Source organism: Bidens hawaiensis, unplaced genomic scaffold, assembly GCF_021521415.1.
Source record: "Bidens hawaiensis isolate Kalapana, Puna unplaced genomic scaffold, B.hawaiensis_p1.1 tig00013865_1, whole genome shotgun sequence".
Taxonomy (NCBI): Eukaryota; Viridiplantae; Streptophyta; class Magnoliopsida; order Asterales; family Asteraceae; genus Bidens; species Bidens hawaiensis.
This window is the reverse complement of record NW_027492185.1, coordinates 377269-400417: the sequence shown is the minus strand read 5'-3', so window position 1 is coordinate 400417 and position 23149 is coordinate 377269. Positions and strand designations below refer to the sequence as shown.

At 35.3% G+C, this 23149-nt stretch overlaps 1 protein-coding gene and 1 pseudogene across 3 annotated transcripts; both read left to right on the top strand.

Moving 5' to 3' along the window:
- Positions 1-15407: 15407 nt before the first annotated feature.
- LOC143545169 (S-adenosylmethionine decarboxylase proenzyme-like) lies at positions 15408-18356 on the top strand. 2 transcript variants are annotated; one of them, XM_077037102.1, is made up of 4 exons: positions 15408-15494; positions 15607-15671; positions 16692-16836; positions 16912-18356. In XM_077037102.1, the coding sequence occupies exon 4, from the start codon at positions 17065-17067 to the stop codon at positions 18115-18117; it is 1053 nt and encodes a 350-aa protein (XP_076893217.1). In that variant the 5' UTR covers positions 15408-15494; positions 15607-15671; positions 16692-16836; positions 16912-17064; the 3' UTR covers positions 18118-18356. The 2 variants fall into 2 exon arrangements, with proteins under 2 accessions (XP_076893217.1, XP_076893218.1); XM_077037103.1 differs by lacking the exons at positions 15408-15494; positions 15607-15671 and having other exon boundaries at positions 16386-16836.
- A 1176-nt stretch (positions 18357-19532) lies between these two features.
- LOC143545167 (uncharacterized) lies at positions 19533-21992 on the top strand (annotated as a pseudogene). The gene is made up of 2 exons (XR_013137378.1): positions 19533-20490; positions 20904-21992. The product of XR_013137378.1 is annotated as an uncharacterized LOC143545167 (transcript).
- Positions 21993-23149: the final 1157 nt, after the last annotated feature.

The following is a 23149-nucleotide window of genomic DNA, read 5'->3' as shown; positions in this document are numbered from 1 at the left end:
AATTACGTACGTTACTTCTGGTTTCGATTACGGTTATTAATTAGCTTAACCCTAAATCATGATTCGATTTTAGGTGTTTTTACTCATTATCTAGTAATCTAAGATATGTTTTATTGTATTGATAAATAGGTTGGATCTTTGCATTTAATTATGATCTGAAATCCGTTTTTATTACTGTCGCTATGTTGCTAATCATTAGGTTAGAAGAATTTCCACATATGGATGAGAATTTGGAATTAGAAATGGATAATAATAATTAGTATTAATTATGTTATGGTTTCAATTTTTAATTTACCTAAACCTAAATCATGATTTGATTTTAGGCTTTTATTCATTATCTAGTTACCCGATATATGTTTTTATTGTGTTGATAGATAGGTTGGATCTCAGCATTTAGTTATGATCTGAAATACACTCGAGTATTATTGTTGTTCTGTTTCATATATTGACATAATAGTTTAGATTATAGTTTATTTGACTATTTGTGTAGATTTTACTGTTGTTTTTTGATTTATACTTATGCTTGACTTTGTTTTGTTTGATAAACGAATTTTATCTTCGGTTTTTATATATGATTTGAATATGTTACTGGTGTTTTGTTTCATAACTCGCTACTGCTAATATTACATTTTTGTGTTCATTTGGTTTAGCCTTTTCGCCTTGTAAAAGGTTAATGTGAATGTTTTACTGGTTTCAATGTTTTTATCGGTTTCAAGTGTTAGTATTATTGAAATTAACGAGTTTAACATGTGTTGTTGTCACACCCTGACCAAAGGCGGTGGAACAAGCCGGGGTGCAACGGATTGCTCAAGAACGCGATGACATTATTAAAGTGACAATATTTACTCAACTTGTTTATTTCATTCAATAATCATAAATACAACTTGTTCACAACAAAATACAAACAATTTCGTCAACACAACATTCGTTAAAGTATCCTAAAGGTATGATATAAGTGACGAGTCTTCAATTTTCACAAGCAATCAAATAGTAAACCTGTAGCATGCATAAAAATAGATTTGATCAACACGAATGTTGGTGAGTAATACACTAGTTTTGACGTATATATATATAACGAGGCAAAAGTCACAATTCATATGTGTAAATAGAATAATGCAACAACCATTGTAAATATAAAGCAAATAATTGTGGCTCATTTCTATTTTATAACAACCAAAATACTCGGAGAATGAGGATCCTTTCTAATCGGTAGCAACCGACATACTTGGATAATGAGGCATTATATTAGCACTTAAGCTAAAATAGTTAGGGGAGCGTATGATCATACTTATTGCGTTCCAACAACAACATAAAAATAAACACTCGTGCACATAATCAAATTGAGGCATAAACAGGAATCGAGCAAGTATTCGTACAAACATATAATGTTGAATTGTGATTTGATAATAAGATCATAAATAAGTAAGTCTGAATATGATATGCATACCACCCTCAAAAATATAAAAGTGTAAAACGGGGAAGTGTGATTACCCACGTGAAATAAATAACTTGAAGGGTTGTTTGTGATACACCGAGATAATAAGTTCAATGAGCAAGGTCTAGGTTAAAAGGGGTTCGGGTTAGAAGATGGTCTTGAAAGACTTTAAAGTAAAATAAAATGACAAGTTAAAATAAATAATTAAAGTTTGAGGTTAAAGTGTAAATACATAAGAAATTAAAGTAATGGTGTTTGAAAAATAAGTTTGCTCGAAATCGGGTCTCGGGTATTCTATTCATTAGTTTTACTTAACCTTTGTTAAGTAAGTATATAGGGTATAGTTGCGATATTGCAAGACCCTTTGTTAAATAGATACTAAAATGAGATTTTTACGAGTGTTCGGTTTAGTCAGTTCAGATCTTGATATATTGTCAAACCCGAACCCGATATTTCCAAAGTGATACATGTCATGAGATGACTCACTAAAATTAAAAGAAACTTAACCAAGTGGGTAGTTCTATTAGGAAGAACCTCAACGTCCGTTAAGCGAGTGTTTGGCTTTGTCAATCCAACCTTGTTATAAGATCAAGTTGGATCCGACATACTAAGTATTTTGAGAAAACAATTAACATTAGTTTTATAATATAGTTTTAAAGAAAGATGAGATTTGGTGGCCCAAAACACATCTAGTGTGTCTTGAGCGGATGAACCCGGTTTAGTTCGGTGTTGGTTTAGTCCTTGACTCGGTATAAGACCGAGGATGGTTGTCACATACCCAAATACCATCGAACTATTTAAAATGATTTGGAAACTAAAATGGTTAAGAACTAAACAATAATAATAAGCTTAAACATAATTTAAAGTGTTAATAAAGACATAATAAAGTGTTTAAACAAAAGTTCGGTTTTGGTTCGATCCTTGACTCGGAATGAAACCGAGGATGGTTGCCACATACCCAATACCATAGAACTTATTAAATAAACTTAGAAATGATAATGTTCAAGTTTTGCAAACAATAAGTCAACAATAAAGCATTTAAACGAAAGTTCGGTTTTGGTTCGGTTATCAACTCGGGACAAAACCGAGGCTAGCCACCACATACCCAATACCATGGAACTTACAAAAATGAGTTTACAAACTAAAATAATCAGAAACTAAAAAATATTAGTAAGCTTAAACAAATTATATATAAACAAGGACTATAATAGTCCTCCATGTAGCCTTGCCTTATAGTATCCCACCGCAACCGACCAATGACCGGAAGAAGTGAAAACCGAAGGAAACAAGGGGTATATATTATATATGTGTTGTACAACAAGCTTCAATTACTATGCAACAAATTAAAATTAAAGAATGGTTCTTGTTTGACTTCAAAGAGCCAAACTAGTAAGAACCTTGAAGAGATGAAGTTATGATCTTTGTTTGAGAGGGAAAGAAAATGAATGAACAAGTTGAAATGAAGGAGATGAGCTTGTTTATATAGGGTAATGGTCAAAGTTTATTTCTATGTTTTATTTCAAGGCTTGCATGTGTTTTGATTGGTTAAACAAGTCAAATAATGCAACGAAACAACAAAACAACATAAAAACCACTATCTTTATTAATATTAAAGAATCAAATTTATAAAACGGGTCAGTTTTATCGTACAAAAATGAATACAAGTTAAACCGAAAATGATGAATGCCACAGTTTTCTTCATTATTCATGTAGACATTTACAAGGACTGTTTGGGTATATAATCAAACGTTGCAATACTTTGTGATCTCAGCTATATCCTCCATTTGTATTTGTGCAACAAGGACTCGAAGGCTATTTATGAACTTCATCATGACATATCTCGTGCTTTTGGAGTTGATAAAATTACTTGCATGCAACTTGGTAATAAAAACACCATGCCTTCTGATTTATTTTTGCATTTTTGCAGATCTAAAAGTTCCATTTAATGAACGAGTCATCACATAGAACCCTCACTCCTCACATATTAAGATATAAACAATAATTAAACAAAATTTGAAAAGATAATGTAAAAACCTTCCAAATTTCCTCATACACGCTATTGTCCAAATATGCAAATATGAAAGGTCCAAGGTTAGTATCTTTCAAAGTTTGTTTAATGCACTTTTTGCATGTTGGATATCCCTTATATGCCGGGAATGCTTTGGGATTGGATTGTCTCGTCCATACCCAGTTAAATTTTCTTCTTAGAGCATCTTTAATGGAGATCTTCATAAAACATCTTCACATCACTCAACCGACCTTTTTTATCTCTTCTTTTTTCCTTCTCTCTCCATTTTTCCTTCACTATTGGTTTGTAACTACAAACTCTTCTCCGCACACTCTCTCTCCCACCTAGGAACCACATATGATACAACACAAGTGTAAGGCCCCGAACCCGGTGACCCTACTTTAGCGTCGGATTTACTCATAAACACAGTTCTTCAAATCAGAGTTTATTAAAACTTTTCGCGGAATATAAAACATCAATCATTTGTTACAAAACATTAAATCTTTTCTTTGATACCATAACACAAAACTTTATATTTAAAACATCTTTTCTTCTTTCTTCAGATGCCAGCCGTTCAATCCATGCCGTGTGTCATCCTCATGCTAACTCTATAATCAGCTCACCTGCGTGCATACTAAAAGTCAGCTACGCTGAGTGAGTTCTAGTTAATCGAACGCCATACAATACATACACATACATACATATCTGTAGATACATATCCATACTTCACTAGTTACCCTTCTGTTCTACATACATACTTGCTACCATACATACATACATATCTACAATCACTAACCTCAGTCTACCGAGAGTACGTTCATAGTTCACCGTCTATACCTGTACTCAAGGTCGTGAACACGTACAAGGTTCGCAGTCCTTACCTATGTTCACCATTTATGGTACGTACAAGGATCGCGGTCCTTCCCTATACCATAGTACATCCACAACACGTACAAGGTTCGCAGTCCTTCCCTATGTTGCAACCTAATTCATAGCACGTACGAGGTTCGCAGTCCTCCCCTATGCTACAAAATCAGCACGTATAAGGTTCACAGTCCTTTCCTATGCTGAAATACATCCACAACACGTACAAGGTTCGCAGTCCTTCCCTATGTTGCAACCTAATTCATAGCACGTACGAGGTTCGCAGTCCTCCCCTATGCTACAAAATCAGCACGTATAAGGTTCACAGTCCTTTCCTATGCTGAAATACATCCACAACACGTACAAGGTTCGCAGTCCTTCCCTATGTTGCAACCTAATTCATAGCACGTACGAGGTTCGCAGTCCTCCCCTATGCTACAAATACAGCACGTATAAGGTTCACAGTCCTTTCCTATGCTGACGCCTATCTACATTACGTATAAGGTTCGCAGTCCTTATCTACGTTTACATATATCATCTACTTCACGTATAAGGCTCGCAGTCCTTAACTACGCCATCACCAGCCGATTCTATGTCCGACAGAAGCTAGAGGGATTTGCCATCCTAACTTACTATGTCGAACGTAGAACTCACATGCCATTCGTGTACCTATATACACATACTTACATTATAACATAAGAACACTCTAGGCATTCTTTACCTCATTCATTTAACAACCATACCCCTTGTCGTTACGTGCAATATCCGAAGATCGTTCACGCCCCGACAAGTATTCATTTGAAATATTCATACATCTTCGATATATAATATTCGTACCTTTATTTTTAACCTGACAGTATGCGCAATATCCGAAGATCGTTCGCGTACCAACAAACAATCATTCATATCTATCACACATATCACATATGACATACACTTATCACTTAGGATAAATGTATTAACAACACATCGAGTATGCACACAGCCCCGAAAACATAACAAGGAATGGGGCTAGAAACTCACCTGAACACGGTTACGTTCACCGTTAATCGTAATCCCTTTCTTCAGCTGTGCACGGCTGACTGTATAACAAGTACACGTATCAAACAACTATCACTACTCATATCATCTTTCCAGTCTTAACTACTACCCACAACGAACGGGGGTCCGGGGGCAGCGCCCCTGGCAGCGGGGTCTAGGGGCGGCAGCCCCTAGCAGGGTCCAAGGGGTAGAGCCCCTGGCTGGGGTCGAGCTGCCAGGTCAGCTTGGAAAAATTTTATTTACATTAACTGTCTTAACACATTTTCCATTTGGTTTTTAATTTATTTTCTAAGCGAACTTAACTTTAGGCGAAGTTAAACCTTAAGCGAACTTAGCTTTAGGCGAAGTTAAACCTTAGGCGAACTTAGCTTTAGGCGAAGTTAAACCTTAGGCGAACTTAGCTTTAGGCGAAGTTAAACCATAGGCGAACTTAGCTTTAGGCGAAGTTAAACCTTAGGCGAACTTAGCTTTAGGCGAAGTTAAACCTTAGGCGAACTTAGCTTTAGGCGAAGTTCATCAGGCGAACTTAGCTTGCAGGCGAAGTTCATCAGGCGAACTTAGCTTGCAGGCGAAGTTGTCGTCTGCAGGTTCTGTTCGCTCTTAAATCCTTCGTTCCTTAACCAAATAACTCGATTTAGGTACCCATGGAATCGTCTGACCAGCGCCTACAAACCCCAACTATCAAATCGACCTAACATCGATGTTTAGAGGGTGCGATTTAGGCATATAGGTTACGGGTCCTTTTTATCAATCGATTAACCCATCAAATCATAACCATTTTCAGTAAGTTTAGCTTTGTTGGATTCGTTTTTACCATACAAACTCAGATCTACCATTTCTCAAATCAAACCGAACCTATACGAACGATTTTTAGCTATAAACGTACCTTGAACGAGTCGAACTACGAACACGGTTAAGCCTTGATGTTGTTTTGGTCCGTCACGACGTTCCAGCACCAACAAGCTCGGGTTTTCGCCTTCGGATCTTGGTTCGGGTCGTGTGTGTTTTGGGTGTGTGTATGGAATATGTGAGAAATGGTGGTTAAGGGTATTTATATTAGGGATCATGGGCTTAAGCCCATGGACTCTCCTTCCTTCTTTCATAACCCAAATCAATAACCCATATCCATTACCCAACACTAGCCCGACCCATACCAACTCCTACTCTATTTATTTATTTCCCGATAACCCGAGTAAACTTTCCCTCTATTATTAAGTAATATAATTAATATCATTTTGGAAATTTCGGGATGTTACAACAAGAGAAAAACCCCCCATTGAAGACGTCCTTATTAGTATTATGTGGTAAAGAATTGAAGGTCGGCCTCATTTTCGTTTGGACACACTTAATTAATCATTGTAAAACATATAGGTTTAGTGTTTATATAGAAAACAATGAATATTAAATTAGTTTGTAAGAAGGGACAAGCATACTTGTTTTTTAAATTATCACATGACCGTGCTTCTTTCTTTGTAAGAAGTGATAGGGGATTTGGTTGTTTCTTTGGAGGGACCAGGACATGTTTGTACTCGGCCCACGAATGGCGCCATTGTTGAGCCCAGGAACTGGAGTGGCTTGCATCTCCATATCTCGAGTCGTCGAAAACTCGTTCAGGTCTCTCTTCCTAGGTCATGATAGTGTTGATCTTCTTCATCTTCTTGGACCTGGCTTAGCTAATCCAGGTTCATTTTTTAGTGTCGAAGGAATACAACGTCCCTTCTAAGATGAAGGGTAAAGTTTAGTAGGGTGGTGTGAAGGGGAGAAGTTAACCCTGATTGTATGGAAGAACGGAGAACCCTTATTTATAGGAGGAAACATGGGCTCTAACCCTAATGGGCTAACCCTTTTTTTGGATTACCAATATTAGGCCCACTTAAAAACACCAAAATCTCCCAAATATTAGTACATTACTCACAAAGAATCCCTCACATATTTGTTTTTCGAGTTTTTATGAAAACGGGTTTTCTGCTTTTACTTCCCTAATTGTCTAACAATGTTATTAAAATACGTATATAGTCCCTTGTATGATCAAATGACAAAAATATTCTTACACTTAACAAAAATTATTGACCTAGTTAGCGTTGGAAGCCAAAACAATCAAAGAACTGAAAACATTAGAGATTGATATGTGTGAAGATTTTTTTTAGGCTAAAAGGGTTTAGTGGCCCAAAGCTAAGGTGCCAAAATAGTAAATGATACAGATTGTTTCTCAAAAAGTGAACAAACAAAATAACTGATAACCCACTTTGAAACTTATATAGAATATATGAGCTACATCGTGACTAGTGATAATTTAGAGTAAGGTGATAAATCGTTCATTAAACTTTTTTTGACATGTGTATTTTGATTTTCTTTTTTCTTGTTTCTCGTTTCCATTTAACACACTTGATGTATATATATACTTTGCTCAATATTATAGAACCAAAATGAAAATGATTGGAGAATATTGTGGATGAGTAAATGGTACAGAGTAGAGTACGGTATTAAAACGGGGTACCATTGGTATTGATTCGGTACCAACTATTTGATGTTTTAGGGTCGTACAGTACGGGTGCCGGTATGATTCGATTGTATTCACCGAATTTTTTTGCCTAAGGTACCAGCACCAAGTTTTTAAAGAATTCGGGAACGATGCCAGTCAATACTAGTATGTAACCGAGCTCTATCTTATTGAAGATTAGATAATTTTTTTTTAATACAACTAAAAACAATTTATTTTATATAATTTACTATAAAACGATTACAATAAAGTGGCAGGCAAACAGGCAACAAGCTGCGCCGCAACCCCCTTTTGAACAGCAAAGCCAATCCTGCTAAAAACGAATAACTTAGTTAGAAATAAAGAGTTAATAAAAGTTCAATATGAAAAATAATATACTTTGAAAGATACTTAAGGATCACAATATCAAACTTTAAACTTGAAGGTCATTCATGGTGGGTGTTGTATATTTACGTCAATGGGTTCTCTTTATTTTATGTAGTAGTTGTGAAAGCGGAGAGAAAAAAAAAAGAAATAATGACTGTTCATTTTTGGTAAGACAATGTTCATAGTATATAATTTTATAAGGCTATGTGTTATCACTTATCATAGCCCAGAGATGGCCACGTCGGAGGGCACCAAGGTGAAACACCGTCACACGCCGGTGCAAGAGGGGGCGAGCCGCAGGCGCAAGGGGGAGAGAATATGATTTTCTGTTGTCTTTTTCAGTATTAAATACATAAGATAATCTTTTGGTAGTTTGAACCTTCAACGTGCATCTCATAAAGCATTTAAAGCAAAGAAAAGGAAAGTATATAGCCCTGCTTGCGGTGCGCACATATGATGTATATATGTGTGAATCCTCGGGTGGGCAAAAGTGAAATTGCACTAATTTTGACGTTATTTTACTAATCTCGTGAAAATAACGTTAAAAGTGACGGACGGTTAATCAGGCATCATGTAGTGGCGTTGATAGCTGAAAGATAAGGGTACATGCACCGATCAGCTGGTGTCCCGATGATTGAGTGCTATGTGCCTTATGTCCAAGGCTTGATGCAAAACTACTATCGAGCCGGAGGTCTCACCGGAAGCAGCCTCTCTATCCCTATGGGGTAGAGGTAAGGCTGCCTACATCTTACACTCCTCAGACCCTACCATAGCTTTGCTATTGGTGGGATATACTGAGTACGATGATGATGATGATGAAAAGGAAAGTATAATAGTAATTTTGGAAAGCTCCGGCAAGTAGTGTAGCTTTCTGACGAGTGGAAATAAAATGAAGAAAACGAAGTTTATACAAGAAAGCAATATCTATATTTATAGTTCTATACTATACAGTGGCGGATCTAGACAATAATTTCAGGGGTAACGTAAAATTTTTCTTAACCGTGCATTAAGAACTTTTTTTACCGGTGCCTAATTACGTGTTTCGCGCATGGCGGAACCCAATATAGGGTTTCGCTTGTACATTTGTCTAGTTATGCGTTTGGCGTGTCCTGGCCCCGACCTCGTGTTGCAAGCGTACCGACGTCCAGTTAACCCGTTTACAATGGCGGATCAAAACAAGTTGGTTTATAATGGGTCACCCCAAAATAACTCAAACTTGTTTGCTTATTGATATTTGTAAAATTATTCAAACTTATTAACATATTAATATAGTGATCCTTTGATCGGATCAAACACATATTGTTAATGAGTAGTTTTAGAGTTTACTCAACAAAAATATTGATAAACACGATATTGAATTAAATAGGAAGATAAAAGACAATTGTAAACCATTAATAACACATAAAAAATATTTAATCAGACAACTAATCTAAAAACAAAACATATCATTTAAGCATACTAATTTTATTTATTAAATTTAACTAGAATTTTGATTAACGAGTCATGTGAAATATTTAACTATAAGATGATTCTAAATTCAAATCAAACTAAAGGGTATTACTTGTAACTGTATTGAACTAAAAGGGGTTAATATTAAGTTTGCTTATAATTTACTTATTTTTTTATAAACCCACGTTCCTATTCATCTCCCCCACTCTTCATTCTCTCTCTTCCTTCATGGATTTTAAGTTATTGCAGGTTTTCTAACTTTAAAAGGTATAGTTAAAAGGTTTTTAAACCTAAAATATTTTTAGGGGTAACATAATATAATTTCAGGGGTAACATAATACATAAAACGTAAAAAAAAAAATCGTTACTCAATACATAAAACGTAAAAAAAAAATTCGCTTCACCGAAAAAGTTGAGGGGTAGCGGGCAATGTTTTGAAACCCGGACCGGCCGGTCCGAGGACCGGGACCCGCTACAAAAAACGGGCCGGTTCATGGTATTTACCCGTTTTCTAAATACCCGGCGGTTTTACCGGTTTGAAGGCCGGACCGAACCGGTGAACAGCGTGGTGAACCGGTAAAATGCTTATTTTTAAGAAGAAAATAAAAAAAGATCAGCATCCATCTAAAACAAAATAAAATTTAACATTCTAAACCTAAGATCGTGATGTGTGAACCTCATTTTGCCGCTTAATTGAGGATACGACGGGTGGTACCGGCGGAGAAAACCATCCGGGAGTTGTTAGGGCAGACCACTTCAATAATTTTCAAAAGAAAAAATCCATTTTTTCTAATTATAACCTTAATATAACTAATAACGTATTATATGAAGATATTTTGTATTGTGAAGATTGGGCTCCACCTGTGAAGTTTGATGGAAGATTGGAAGAGGCGGACAAGAAGAAAAGTAGCAGGGAGTGGCCATTATTATAAACCCTAGGTGTTATATAATAATACTCTTCTTTGTTTAGTGGGCTTGGGTAGCTGAGTTGGGGAGGGTTAATTTAGATGTAACTTTTTTATATATAAAACAAATTTATATATTATATATATAAATATATAATTAAATTATTTATGATGTCATCCGGGTCAAACACCGGTCCGCCCTCCCGGGTCGGTCCGCCCTTTGACCCGGTAAGGCGTCCGGGTCGGGTCTGAAAACATTGGTAGCGGGTGCTATCCTTCACCCTCAAGTAAGTCCGCTCCTGATACTATATATAATATATAAGTGATAGCAAATTAAGATGGTAAATTATACTACATAAGTTACATGTTTAAGAAAAAATTTGTATTTTACATACATATCACCCCATTCATTTAATTTGTAAAAAAAATAATTAATTACAATTATAGTACTCAACTTTACTTAAGTTTTGTAAATTTAAGAATTAGTTACAACTTTAACCCCTCATGATTAATCATTTTTTTATTCTAACTTTATTCTTTTTGGTTTCTTCATATATGTTTTACAAAAATATGGTTAACAAATATCCGAACATACCTATTTATACAAGCTTATTTTTGTCAACGTTTCAGTATAATTTTTTTTCAAAATAGATCGACGGTTTAAAATATACAAGTCATTATTGCATGAATGTGCAAATTTCTTAAAGGACAATGTTTACAACCTCATGTTTTAATATAACTACATATCTAACCATTTATCGTTTTAACTTGTTACAATTCAAAATTTAAGTAATACTTACAACTTTGACATCTCAGTTTATCCATACATTAGTCAACTTTAATTTCTTTTCCTTCTTATATGTTTTATAAAAATGTGATTAAAATTATTCAAGTTATATAAACATTTAAAATAATTAAATGAACGTGAGTCAGACTCGGTATGAAGTTTAAGTCAAGCTAGAGCTAGCCTTGGCTTGGCATGCTAACAACCTTTAAGTATTGTTTCCAGCTATATCATATGAACACCTAATTAATTTTATTATATTCATATAATTTTTGAACTATGTATATACATGTGACCGTGACTACTGATTACCACTCTTTTTTTAAATAATCTTTTTTAAGGCAAATTAATGTATCTTTTGGTTTGATTTAAGGTTTTTTTCTTATATAACGTTTAACAAATTTGTTTTATTATATTCTAAAAATTATAAAACTAATCAACAACAAAGCCCCTTCCATTTCACCCTTTTTGAATACTTTTGAGTAAGGAAAAAGTGTGTCAACAAGTTACATGGCATCGCTTTTTTTTCCTCAACCAAACCTTTAACCAAGCCTCCGTAACACATAGTCTAATATTTTTTTAAAAGTGGTTGTGAGTGGCGAAAAAGGAAAATGTAATGATAAATGTATAAGAAAATCTTATTTAATTGAATATAAGAGAAAATATGGTGATTTTTAGTGTAATAATCGAGATAGAGATGAAGTAGCTACCGAGAATTCTCTAACACATTAAATAATTAATAACCCCATGTGAAACCTGTATAAAAACTTTTTAAACCCTTAAATAAAATAAAAAATGTTTAGGTTAATAAACTTATTAAATAAGTTGGTTGTGTTTAGGTGAATACATTCTCAAAACCTAATAATTTTTGTGTAGTGTTTCGGACCATGTTAGGAACTATCACGTCTAATCAACATACAATGCATAGGATTGTGTGCTATTTAAAATCATCATACCAGAGATCAAACCGCATAAGAGATGAGTTTGTCCCGGCTCAGTTCACTTTGAACCACTATTCAGTTAAAAAAACTTGATTTTGATTCTAAGGTTGTTAGACCACTCGAAGTGTCAGTGTGTCACACTTGAAAATGACCATATAATGGGCACTTGAAGACAAAAATCAAGATAAACCGTACAAGTGTACAACTTCAAAGTTCACCAGAAACTACCGTGTTCAGTAGCTTTCATCTCTGGTTGGTTAAATTCTGACATCAAAGGACGCAACCTTCTCTGCCATTCAAAATTTTTTTTGAACAAAGAATTTTGTTAAAAAACTAGCAAGTCGCTAGAAACCGAACAACAAAACAAACTTACATATTGAAATTACACCAATCATTCCAAGCCTAATTTTTAAACGAAGAACGGTTTTAATCTAAAGGAAACCCAAAGATTTTATGGCCTCCACCATTTTAGAAAATATAGCCGACTTGTTTTGAAAGATGACTTCGTTGCGGGTCTTCTATATGCTTCAACAGGCCGTGTTTTGAATGATCCCGTATAACACCTTGTTTTTCTTGTTCCCCAAATTGCCTGATTCATAACTAGTAAGCAAATCTAAAAAGGAAAGAGAGGCAAGGGAGGTTATAATTATTGTTATGCATGTTGTCTTAGCTCAAGCCCACTTCAATTAGTTGTAATAATACATTTTTAGAATCCACAATCATTATAGCGTATGATATTATTAATTTTACACAAGCCGCTAGACAGACACTTGACGTCCGATATGGAAGTCAGGTGTACTCGGAGAACTCGTTCGTATTAGAAAATTTTTATACATATTGTAAATTTATTCGTTTGCATCAAAAAATTTTGAACCGACCCATTTATGAAATTTTTTATACATATTGTTTAACATATATGAAATTATCTAATTAGTATAACTGTGACGTTTGGTGTTACAAAGAAGTTTTCCTAGACTTGTTATATATAAAAGATATATTTGTTAAATGAAATCACGATCTAACTCTTTAGTAGTGTGGCTTGTGTGGAATGTCATAAGTCATTTAGTTGTTACCTTGTCTACCACCAGGGCTTGAATATGGCTTCAGACAACTGGTTATGTTTTTTTGGTTTTGCACTTTAGCACACATGGACTTGGACTTGTGTTCCAACATGGTTTTTACAAGTTCATGCATATATGATATATACTTCCACGTGTTCTAAACCCTTTTTCTTTCCGAATGTAATTGTAAACAGTTCTTTTTTAATAATTAATTAAAATATTTTATAAATAACGACTTCTTAAAAAGTAAAACAAAATTAAAAAAAAACATTAAGAAAAGTGAGATTGAAGGTTCAATCAAATTTAGACATATCACTGTTCACACATGTCATTTGAAATGACGGATGTTAAGAAGACACTATATGTCTGCCAAAAAATATTTTTTTATAATTAACTTAAAAAAACATATTACAATGTATTAGTGTTATTAATATAATTAATTATTATTATTTAAATACTATTATTACAAAAGTAAATAGATTCAAAAAGAAAAAAGAGATTAACGTGACATCAAAGTCAGACATGGCATGTTGTCACTATTCACACTTGCATTTTAAATGATGAATATCAAAAAAACACCTATCATTTCAAATTATATATGTCCGTCAAAAGGTTTGTAACATATGGATATGGGAGTAAGCTACTTTGAGAATGGTGAACCACCAGTCATTGACACTGGCAAATCAGATAAACTGGCATTCCGCCATTTGAAATGGCTGAACATATAAAATGTGTGTCGGGTCCGCCATTTGAATGTCCAACTCACCAGATAACAAGGTCTGTATATTATCTGAGATCCGCCATTTCAAACAGCGGATCTCCTATAAACAACCACTAACCTTTCTCTCTCTTAGAAACCATTTTAGACATATATTTTCCCATTTAAAAAAAAATAAAAAAAATCCGTGAATGAATTGAACAAGAATTTGGGTTTAGGGTTATTAGTATTAATATTACCCCCAAGCTGGTGGGGCCAGGCTTAGTAAACGGGCCTGGATCCTTGCTGGACCAAGCTCAGATCAACCCAATATTATACTTGTTAAACCACATGGCACATAGTCACATTCACATACTACAATTCTTTGCATTGCATGTTGATTAAGGTCGATAATTCATGACATGACCCGAAACATGAAACAATTAGGTTGATACACTACCCATTTAAGCTTTTCGATTTAAAAAAAAAGTTTTACATAGGTTTCGCGACTAGTAATTTAAAATGGGTAAATTTATAGTTTGGTATTTTCATACTTAATTTGCTAGATGATTTATTTCAAAAGTAGAATTAATTTTTTGTATCGAACTTTTATTTCTAACTAAGTTATTCATTAGTTCTAATTATCTAATCGCCAATCCCTTTTGTTTTGGTCCTTTAGTATCGAGTAAAATATGTGTATCAAGTTTGCTAATGAGAAAGAGAAATAAAAGACCAAAAAAAAAATTAGAAGACACAATTAAAAAAGCTTAATTTGAGCTAAAGTAAATGATTTTTTTTTTAATTTTTACCAAGTCATGATATATAGCTTATGTTCTCAATAATACTAAACCGGTCAACCCATAACAAGTGACGAAGCTTAGGATAAATTCTAGGGTTGACAAAATTTCTGTTTAGAGGTAACCGGACTCAATACCTATAATTTTTTTTTTTTAAAAAAAGCGTTATAGTTTACACCACTAAATGATAAAATGGGGGTGACCATGAACACCCCGGACACCAACAAAGCTTCACCCTTGCCCATAACATGAAATAATTTTGGCTTGTTCGTAACGCCATAGATATACGGATAGTGTTTGGGTTTGTGGACCGAAATCTTCCGACCTACGAACCCGTAATGACGTAATGATGATACAAGGTGTGGATGTTATGAACAAGAAAAGTTCCAACAATCATGCGCATCCGTCACCTTTTATCCTGGAGGGCAAAAACTCCATTTCCAATACCGAAACACACGTGTCACGACAACGTCCTAGTTGGGTCCCTACTTTCAATATCACCCACAACCTATGAAACCATAGCCGTATATAAATCTACCTCCTAGTCTTTCTGATTTCCTCGGTCGATTAGTTCCCAATCATAGGTTTCTGATTCGATCCAAACATATATATTTCTTCTCCATCAGTAATTTAAATTAATCAATCGGTATTTTTTATTTCTACATTTAATAAATAAATTTTCTTGTTTATTATTTTTGTATTTGTAAAGATATATATATATATATTTTTTTTATAACAATGGTTGTATGTTGTTTCAGGCTTTTGATCCATTTGAGACGTTCGTGTTGTGGATCTTTCATTGTTTTTCATTAGTTCTTCAACCGTAAGTCTCTTTTGTGCCGATGATGATTTTCATATTGCCAGTTGGTTTATGTGATAAATGATTAATTAATGTGGATCATTGTTTGGTACTTTCTTTTTATTGCATTCTCATGATATCCATTGTTTGTGTTTCAAGTTTTAGTATTGTGCTATATGTCTTTGCTGATCGATCAAAACATCGGCTTTGAAATGGCAAAATGTTCCGTCGTTGGAACTTAGAACCGGTCATAAACTTGACCTATTTGCCCTTCATATTATATTAGATAATGTATATTTTCCAGTTTTGAAATGTGTAGTTATGCATATATATTTTACATATGTAAATCTTTGTAATTTTAAATGTTTTAATATAAGCTAATAGATTTGAGGAAAGAAAAGGTATGATGACCAAAATGACCATTTGACTAATCAATATCAAGAGAATGACCATTTGACCAACCTCTTCCCAAAATATCCCGCCGACCCATTGATTTTTTTATCATTAACTTGATGGGAATTTTAGCCAACCAGATTATGCTACATGTCCAAAATAATCTCGCGGAAGCCAAAATAATTCCGTCGGCTTAATGATTAAAAGACAATGGGTCAACCTGATTTAGTATGGACATTTTGGGTAGAGGTTGATCAAATAGACATTACGTTGATGTTGACCATTCAAATGGACATTTTGGTCATTGTCCCCCCCCCCCCCCCCCACCCACCACCACCACCACAAAAATAAAACTATCAAACATTGCGAAAACTGAATCGGTAAACTTAGGTAGCCAGGGAGAATCTCTTCAAACATTTTGACTTGCATATAGATAGATGTCTAGTTTTGAAGTTTAGTAATAATATTTCTGATACCAAATCACACTACTTCATAAGCATTTGTACATATAACGATATGGAAATGATGGCTGACACAAATGTATGCTTTTTTTGTAGTCAGATTCTTGTTGGTTTTTTAGTTTACATAAGTTTTTAGGGTGTCAACAACATTGCATTTGATTTCTATCTAATATTACTACTGCATTGGCAGGACATTTGAATGATCAATGGAATCAAAAGCTGGAAAAAGGTCTAGTAGTAATTCCTTATGTTACGAAGCTCCCTTAGGTTACGGTATTGAAGACGTTCGACCCAACGGTGGGCTCAGGAAGTTCAAATCTGCTGCTTATTCTAACGTCAGTTTTCATGTCTGTGATAATATTATTATACGATATATTCTAACTTTGTGATTCCAATTTTTCATCTTGCAGTGCACCCGCAAGCCGTCCTAATATTTAATATCCGTGCTGCATAACACTAGATAAAGGTGTTCGGTTAATTTATTGTTTTGCTAGTCTTTCTTTTCTTTCCTTTCTCTCGGTCCTTCCTTTCCTCTCTTTGTAACAAAACTTTCCAAAGGCGAGATGGCGTCCGTCATTGGATTTGAAGGCTATGAAAAACGCCTTGAGATTTCATTCGTTGACCATGGAGGCCGAGGCCTGCGGTCTTTGACCAGGAACCAAATTGATGAGTTCCTGGCACCTGCTGAATGCACTATTGTTTCTTCACTATCAAATGATTTACTGGACTCTTACGTTCTTTCTGAATCAAGTCTGTTTGTGTACCCGTATAAAATCATCATGAAAACATGTGGAACTACTAAGCTACTTCTCTCAATCCCACCTATACTTAAATTATCCGGTGAGCTCGGTCTTAATGTAAAGTCTGTAAGGTATACGCGTGGAAGCTTTATATTCCCTGGTGCTCAAGTGTTTCCTCACCGTAGCTTCACCGAAGAAGTAATGGTTCTCGATAGTCATTTTGGAAAGCTTGGTATGGGTAGCAATGCTTATGTCATGGGTGGTGCTGACAAGGATCAGAAATGGCATGTCTACTCAGCAGATTCTGTTACGAACACCGCTTCGGTTTACACTCTTGAGATGTGTATGACTGGTTTAGGCAAGAGGAGTGCATCTGTGTTTTTCAAATCTGAGTCGAGCTCTGCGGCTGTGATGACCGAAGATTCAGGGATTAGGAAGATTCTTCCAGAATCCGAAATTTGTGATTTTGACTTCGACCCGTGTGGGTACTCTATGAATGCGATAGAAGGGGACGCGATCTCCACCATTCATGTGACTCCAGAAGATGGTTTTAGTTACGCTAGCTTTGAAGCGGTTGGTTATGATTTCAAGTCCTTGGATTTGACTCGTTTAGTTGAAAGAGTGTTGGCATGTTTTCAGCCTAGCGAGTTTTCTATGTCGTTGCATGGGAACGAGAACCAAGTGAAGAAACTCGGTCTGGAAAATAGCGATATGAATGTGAAGGGGTACTGTGTTGAAGAAACAAAGTATGAAGCATTGGGTGAGTGTGGGGGGTCAATGGTGTACTATGGGTTTGTGAGGGGAGGGAGTAGCTGCGGGTCTCCACGGTCGACGCTGCATAGGTGTTGGAGTGAAACTGAGAATGAGGAAGAGTAAGTTGAAGTTAAGAGTTGTTGGCAAAATGGTAATATGATTGATTGTATGTCTAGTGTGGTTGTGTGGCTAAGTGTGTTGTGTATCTGGCTGGCTGTGGGTTTTGATGAACTGAGGAGTATTATGCTGCTACTGATTTTGGTGCATCTACTATCTATGTAATTCTGTTTGGTGTTTTATTTACTCTTTTTGGTTATTGTTTCAAGAAAGCCTGTATGATGACTTGTTATATAATTAAGTTTCATGGTTATTTGTTTGCCATTATGTTAATTCTTTTGCTTCTGCTATTGTTGAATTGATTTTTGACCGGATTTAAAAATGCGAGCTAGTCTCAATCTTCTAAGAAGTTGATAGGTACTGGTTGCATAACCGTTTTGTTGAGTTCTCTTGAACTATATCTATATTCTATAGGAACTAGTTGGGTTGCTCAACCGGCCAGAACAATTTTTTACCTTTTCCCTTTTAAAATCTCATTTACTGAGATTCGTTTATTAGACTTTATAGATTCGTTTATTATATAGACTTTATATTTTGTTGAAAATACAAGTCCACACAAAAAAGATAAAACAAAGAAAAGTTAATATTTTTTTATAAATTTTTAATTAATTATAACACAATCCGGTTCCTTTTAATACGTGAAAATATTAATAACAAATATCAAAATTGCTTTAAAAAAGTTAATAAGAAATTATACCAAATACAAACTCTAGTTTCACTAGTGACATTTTTCTTAAAGTTTAAAAGAATAATTACTTGGTACAACTAAAAATTTTAGATTGAATCATATACTAAAATTTAAGAATAATTATTACCAGCAGATCAAATCGGAACCAAAATTTTGGTTTTGTGGTTTTAGAAAACTATTCAGTATTGATGTTTTAGTCTTATGTAGTTACGTATAGGTTTGGTTATGAGTAGGTTTTCGGTTTTAAATCTGGGCTTGAAATGTTTAGTCCCGCAATAATAGATTTGGGGCCAAAACTTTCGCCTAAAAGTATTTGTTAACCATTTTTAATGATTTTTAGGCTAAAAGTTTTGACCCTAAATAATAAGCAAACATTCAATTAGCGGTGGGCAAATCATGTTTCTTGTTTTAAATATAATCGAGTCGGATATGAACTAGTTCCGGGTAAGTTTAGGTTTTTGACTGGGTTTTAACTAGTTTCGTGAATTTTTATCAGGTCAGGTCAGGTCGGGTCGGGTTGGATGTAGGTAGAAGTGGAACCAGTTTCGGTTGGTCCAGGTCGGTTCCTTTAGCCGAAACCGGCTCCGCTTCCGGGTTTTATGCCCATCTCTACGTTCAATTAAGCTTGGATGGGTTCTGTTTGAAACGAGGTGTTACCGGATTGATTACAAGAGATGTCTTTTGATCACTCATTGGATGTACAATTTGTATGAAAGTACGAGCACAGTCAAACCTGAAGCAAACAAAAACGAAAGACCACATAAACCAATAAAATTAGGGTTCATCTGCATCCCATTCATGGCTAATTTAACAAGTGTTACAATCGAAACCCATTTACTAAAACCAGTGCTTGCAATTGTACTCAAAGGTTGTTCTTGGAACACTCTCTTAAACCCCCAAATCGGTTCACTCATCACTTCAACCACCATCACTCAAACACTTCAAAAACTCTCACAAATCGGATCCTGTTCAATTATCTCTTGGAGTTTCTTCAAATGGGTCGAGTTAAACCCGAATTACAAGCACTCATTACAATCATCTTGGACCATGATTCAAATTCTAACGAAACAAAGACATTTCAAAAGTGCACACCAACTGCTCGACAAAATTGCTCTGAGAGATTTTTTATCTTCGCCCACGGTTTTAAACGCGCTGGCGACTACCCGAGACGACCCGGATGTGAATTCTCATGTTTTGAGCTGGTTGGTTATATTCTACGCGAATTCGAAGATGACCCATGATGCGATTCAAGTGTTTGAGCATATGCGGGTTTGTGGTTTGACACCGCATTTGCCTGCTTGCACTGTTTTGTTGAATTCGTTGGTTAAAGAGCGGTTGACGGATACAATGTGGAAGCTTTATAAGAAAATGGTAAAGATTGGGGTGGTTCCGAATCTGCATATCTATAATGTGTTGATTCACGCTTGTTGCAAGTCGATGGATGTCGATAAAGCCGAAGAGTTGTTGAGTGAAATGGAGCTTAAATGTGTTTCGCCTGATCTTTTTTACTTACAATACGTTGATATCGTTGTACTGCAAGAAAGGTATGCATTATGAGGCTTTGTGTGTTCAAGATAGAATGAACAAAGCAGGTATTAATCCTGATATTATAACGTATAATTCGTTGATTCACGGGTACTGTAAACAAGGTCGAATGAGGGAAGCGTTTAGAATGTTTAAGGAAATGAAAGGTGTTACTCTGACGCCCTGCTTGCGGTGCGCGCATATAATGTATATATGCGTGAACCCTCAGGTGGGCAAAAGTAAAATTGCACTAATTTTGACATTATTTTACTAATCTCATGAAAATAACGTTAAAAGTGGCGGAAGGTTAATCAGGCATCATGTGGTGGCGTTGATAGCCGAAAGACAAGGGCACATGCACCAATCAGCCGGTGTCCCGATGATTGAGTGCTATGTGCCTTATGTCCAAGGCTTGATGCAAAACTACTATCGAGCCGGGGGTCTCACCGGAAGCAGTCTCTATATCCCTATGGGATAGAGGTAAGGCTGTCTACATCTTACCCTCCTCAGACCCTACCATAGCATTGCTATTGGTGGGATATACTGAGTACGATGATGATGATGATGATGATGATGAAAGGTGTTACTCCAAATCATGTTACATATACTACTTTGATAGACGGTTATTGTAGAGTGAATAGTTATAATGAAGCAATGGGCTTGCGTGAGGAAATGGAAGCTAAAGGGTTGTTTCCGGGCACGGTTACTTATAACACAATGTTAAGGAAGTTATGTGAAGAGGGTAGGATAAAGGATGCTAACAAATTGTTGAATGAAATGAGCGGGAGAAAAGTGGTACCTGATAATATTACATGTAACACGCTTATTAATGCTTATTGCAAAATCGGAGATATGAAATCTGCTTTAAGAGTTAGGGGTACAATGTTGAGTGCAGGGTTGAAACCTGATTCTTTTACATACAAGGCATTGATTCACGGGTTTTGCAAGGGTCGGGATCTTGAAAATGCTAAAGAGTTTGTTTTTTCTATGATTAATGATGGATTTTCTCCAAATTATTGCACTTACTCGTGGCTCGTGGATCTTTACTGTAATCTAAACAATGAGGAAATGTTGGTTAAGTTGCCTGATGAGTTTTATCAGAAGGGTATAATTGTTGATATTTCGGTTTATAGGGCGTTAATAAGGAGATTATGCAAGAGAGAGCGGGTTGATTATGCTCAAAGGTTATATGATATTATGGTGTGTAAAGGGATATTGGGAGATAGTGTGGTGTTTACTAGTTTGGCTTATGCTTACCTGAAAGCAGGTGACACGAATACTGGTTTGAAGATATTTGATGAGATGTATAAGAAGAGGTTGATGATCACTCACAAAATCCATAAAAGTTTCACTGCTAGTTATGCTAGTGACAAGGGTGTTTTGGGAACCTTTTGGAATCTTGCTGTTGAAAGAGGCTTAATTTCAAGAAGTACCTTGAAACAAATTTACCGGGCTGAAGAGAATGCTTAGGAAAAAATTCTGCAAAACTATGGAGTTTATACTTCACAACTGTAAGTATTGATGGTGTCTTCTGTCATTTTCATAAACAATTTTTAAGAATTTGGAGGATAATTTAAGCATATAGGCTTTGATTAGTAGGCGATGCACGACAAACTTAGGGGTGTGAATGTTTAACACGACAAGAACCTAACATTAAATTTGCGGGTTTGGGTTTAGTATAAACGAGTTTGGGTCAGTTTTGGGCTGAACCCGTTTAACTACACAGGTCGTGTCCATGTTAAGCCACGGTTCGGGTGTTATCTTGTTTAACCCATTTAATATTATTTTTTATTTTTTAAATGTGTTTTATCTTGAATTAAATAGTTTGGATATTTTATGTCAATATTTAAAATTTAAAATAGAAATTGGCATAAGATTTAATGATTAAAATCTTAAATTGTAAATGTTTTATATATTGTACATTTGTAAATTTGAAGTGTTAATTTGCGAGAGAAAAAAAGTATGAAAATTTGGGTTAGGCCGTGCTCGTGTCAACTTGGGATTACCCGTGTCGTGTTCGGGTTTGCATCAAATTTTGTGGTTCGTGTCGGGTCGGACCGACATTTGTGAACACGGCCCGTTTAGCCCCCTGATCAAGATTTATTAATGTTTATAACTGTTATTACATGAACCAACCAAAACAAGAAAGAAAAATAATAAACGACCATTATACCTTCATATGTGTGGCTTATGATAAACCTTAAAGAACCTTTCTAAACGTCCATCCAATTAAAGATCATCCGTACAATAAATTTCAAAAATAGAAATCACCCATTCCAACATGTTCCTGTTTCCTCTCACTGATCTAACAAACTTGTGGTCTTGTTTAATCTGGATTCAGTCTTCAAAAAAGTTTTCCAGTTGTAGCAAAATAACAAATTACAAATATTTGCAACTGTTTTCTATAAATAGAAAGCACACATGTCACTAGTTGGTTTTATGTTATTAGCTGTATGTAACCAATCCTATTTATAGTTTATGATCAACATAATCTAACTGACATTTTATAAACAGCAAACGTTGATCTCCTAAGTACAATATGAACAACGAACTGAATGCAGAACAAGAAACTGCCCGGGCTAAGGCCGAAGCTCAGGTTACTTTTATTTTTATTCTTTCTCATAGCCTCATATATGTAAGCATTGTAGGATGTAGTTTATTTGTCCCTTCTAATAAAATTATACCCTTATTTTGTATTAGCGCAATTATTTCCGTCACTGATATCGAGTATCTTTTGGTGTCAGCAAAAGCGAGCTGAGCTGATGGAACAAGCTACCAGTGTCGCACAGTCTGCTCAAGAATCGATGCAACAGGTTTGTTTGTAGA